A 1,964-nucleotide genomic window follows, 5' to 3' on the forward strand; every position below is an offset into this window, starting at 1 on the left:
TGTCCAGTGAGCACTACACAGAGGCAGATGAAGCCTCAGGCTTTCTGGCCCTTAAAAGGACTTCAGAGTGTTGGACCTGGTCTTGGGATGTAATACCCATTACAGCCTATAGAGGGAGTAAACGGAGCACAGCGGCTCAAACACACATGAACTGTATATTCTCAAAAAGCCGATTATTCCTCTTTTCTTGTAGGTCTTCACCATGCTGACCGTTTTTGCAGGGGTTGATGTGAGTTTGGAGTCCGATGGCTCCACTCAAGGCGCTGGTCCAGGTAGCGCACATCAAGCTGACCGTCTCACATCACAAGAACCTCGTGCTGCGTTTGTGCAGAAGCTGAGGCTTTCCTCGATTGCTCGGATAAACGTCTCTTCTTGGCTTGTTCAGCCACTGTGATCTGAAGGAGTCTGTAGCTCCCGACATTTTGTTGATTTACATTTCACTGACCCATTGGTCAAGAGTGTGAATTTACTTTCTTTTTGTTGGTCTGGAAGGTTCATCTATGCTTTGTGCTGCTCTTGCCTACCAAAATGGCCACAATGCAAGACAATACAACACCTGGAAGTCCAGGGTCTCCGGGATCCCCCGTTGTGCTAATGACTGTTGGGAACCCTTTTGGTCCGGTTGCCCCTTTGTCCCCTGGCTCTCCTGGAGGTCCCTGAGAACCTCTTGAACCATCTTGACCCTTCTGACCTAAGAGACAAATGATGAGGGTTCAGAGAGAAACAGTTACAAGATGAAACCTGATCCAGCCGCTCTCTAATAAAACCTTTTGGTCCCGGTTCCCCGCAGGGCCCAGGCGGTCCGAAGTTTCCGGGACGCCCCATCGGCCCAGGGACACCCATGTCTCCTCTTCGCCCTAAAACACAAACATACAGACAAGGCTCCGTTCCTTCGTCTTTCAGTAGAAACTACCGACACCAAACACCCAGAGAACACAAGAAATCCTCAACAAAAGTCCAAATGTTGGTGCTACAGCCAACCATGTGACTGGTGTCTCACCTGGAGCCCCAGGGTCTCCCGGATTCCCTCTCCAGCCTTTGGGTCCCACCTCCCCGGCCGGCCCTGGACCTCCATCAGGTCCCGGTGGCCCTGGGGGCCCTCTGGGCCCGGGGACTCTGGGGCAGTGGGTCCCAGGATCTCCCTTCAGACCCGGCGGGCCCTTCGTTCCTGCAGACGGCGCGGTGTGAACACGGTGTGATCTCTAAGATCACACCGACTTTCGTCTGATTTTAATTACCTGTGGGTCCAATTGGACCGGCCAGACCTCGCGGTCCTGGAGGTCCTGGAGGTCCGGGGACGCAGGGCCCAGCCGGACCCCTGGAGCCGGCTTCCCCATCAACGCCACGGTGACCTGATGGAGATTTCAGACCAGTTCGGTTTTCCTTCATCCGGCAGCAGAACGGCTGGTTCTGGTTCTAGAAAAGTTCTATACCACATTATGCAACTACAAATATTATTTCAGGCTAATTTAAACATTTATTTAGAAAATGATGAGGTAGAGTTCCTAAGTGGGACCTGAATAAAAGCTGAACTTTGGTCATGTCTGCTGATGACGGACAGTTTGATGGCTGAAGGCCGAGCGTACCTTTGGGCCCCGGGCGGCCATCTTGTCCTGCAGGTCCCTGAACTCCCGGCCGTCCCGGCGGTCCCGGATCGCCTGGAGGTCCGTCACAGGCATCCTGCCCCGGAGGGCCTAGTTTACCCGCCTCACCCGGCCGCCCAAAGCCTCTGTTCCCCTTTCACCACACAGAGCAGGGAAACGAGCAAAATCACTTCAAAATGTTCACATTTAAAAAGGCAGAATCACCTCCAGTAGCTCAGATTAGTTCAGTAAGACGCTAATTACATGAAGACGTTCAGTTTATGAAAACAGTTCAGTCAGTAGTGAACAGTTCAGTCAGTCAGTCAGTGAACAGTTCATTCAGTAGTGAACAGTTCAGTCAGTCAGTAGTGAACAGTTCAG

The 1,964-nt window shown here is 52.4% G+C and overlaps 1 protein-coding gene across 3 annotated transcripts in view; it reads right to left on the bottom strand.

Moving 5' to 3' along the window:
• Positions 1-1,964, bottom strand: part of LOC103475298 (collagen alpha-1(III) chain-like) — a 34,861-nt gene that overhangs the window by 8,788 nt on the left and 24,109 nt on the right. For all 3 annotated transcript variants that reach the window (XM_017308390.1, XM_008426818.2, XM_017308389.1), the window contains exons 30-34: positions 1,587-1,737; positions 1,239-1,352; positions 1,001-1,168; positions 768-857; positions 557-691 (exon numbers count right to left, since the gene is read on the bottom strand). In XM_017308390.1, the coding sequence (XP_017163879.1) occupies positions 557-691; positions 768-857; positions 1,001-1,168; positions 1,239-1,352; positions 1,587-1,737 (658 nt within the window). The remainder of the gene's footprint in view (positions 1-556; positions 692-767; positions 858-1,000; positions 1,169-1,238; positions 1,353-1,586; positions 1,738-1,964) is intronic.

Source organism: Poecilia reticulata, linkage group LG13, assembly GCF_000633615.1.
Source record: "Poecilia reticulata strain Guanapo linkage group LG13, Guppy_female_1.0+MT, whole genome shotgun sequence".
Taxonomy (NCBI): domain Eukaryota; kingdom Metazoa; phylum Chordata; class Actinopteri; order Cyprinodontiformes; family Poeciliidae; genus Poecilia; species Poecilia reticulata.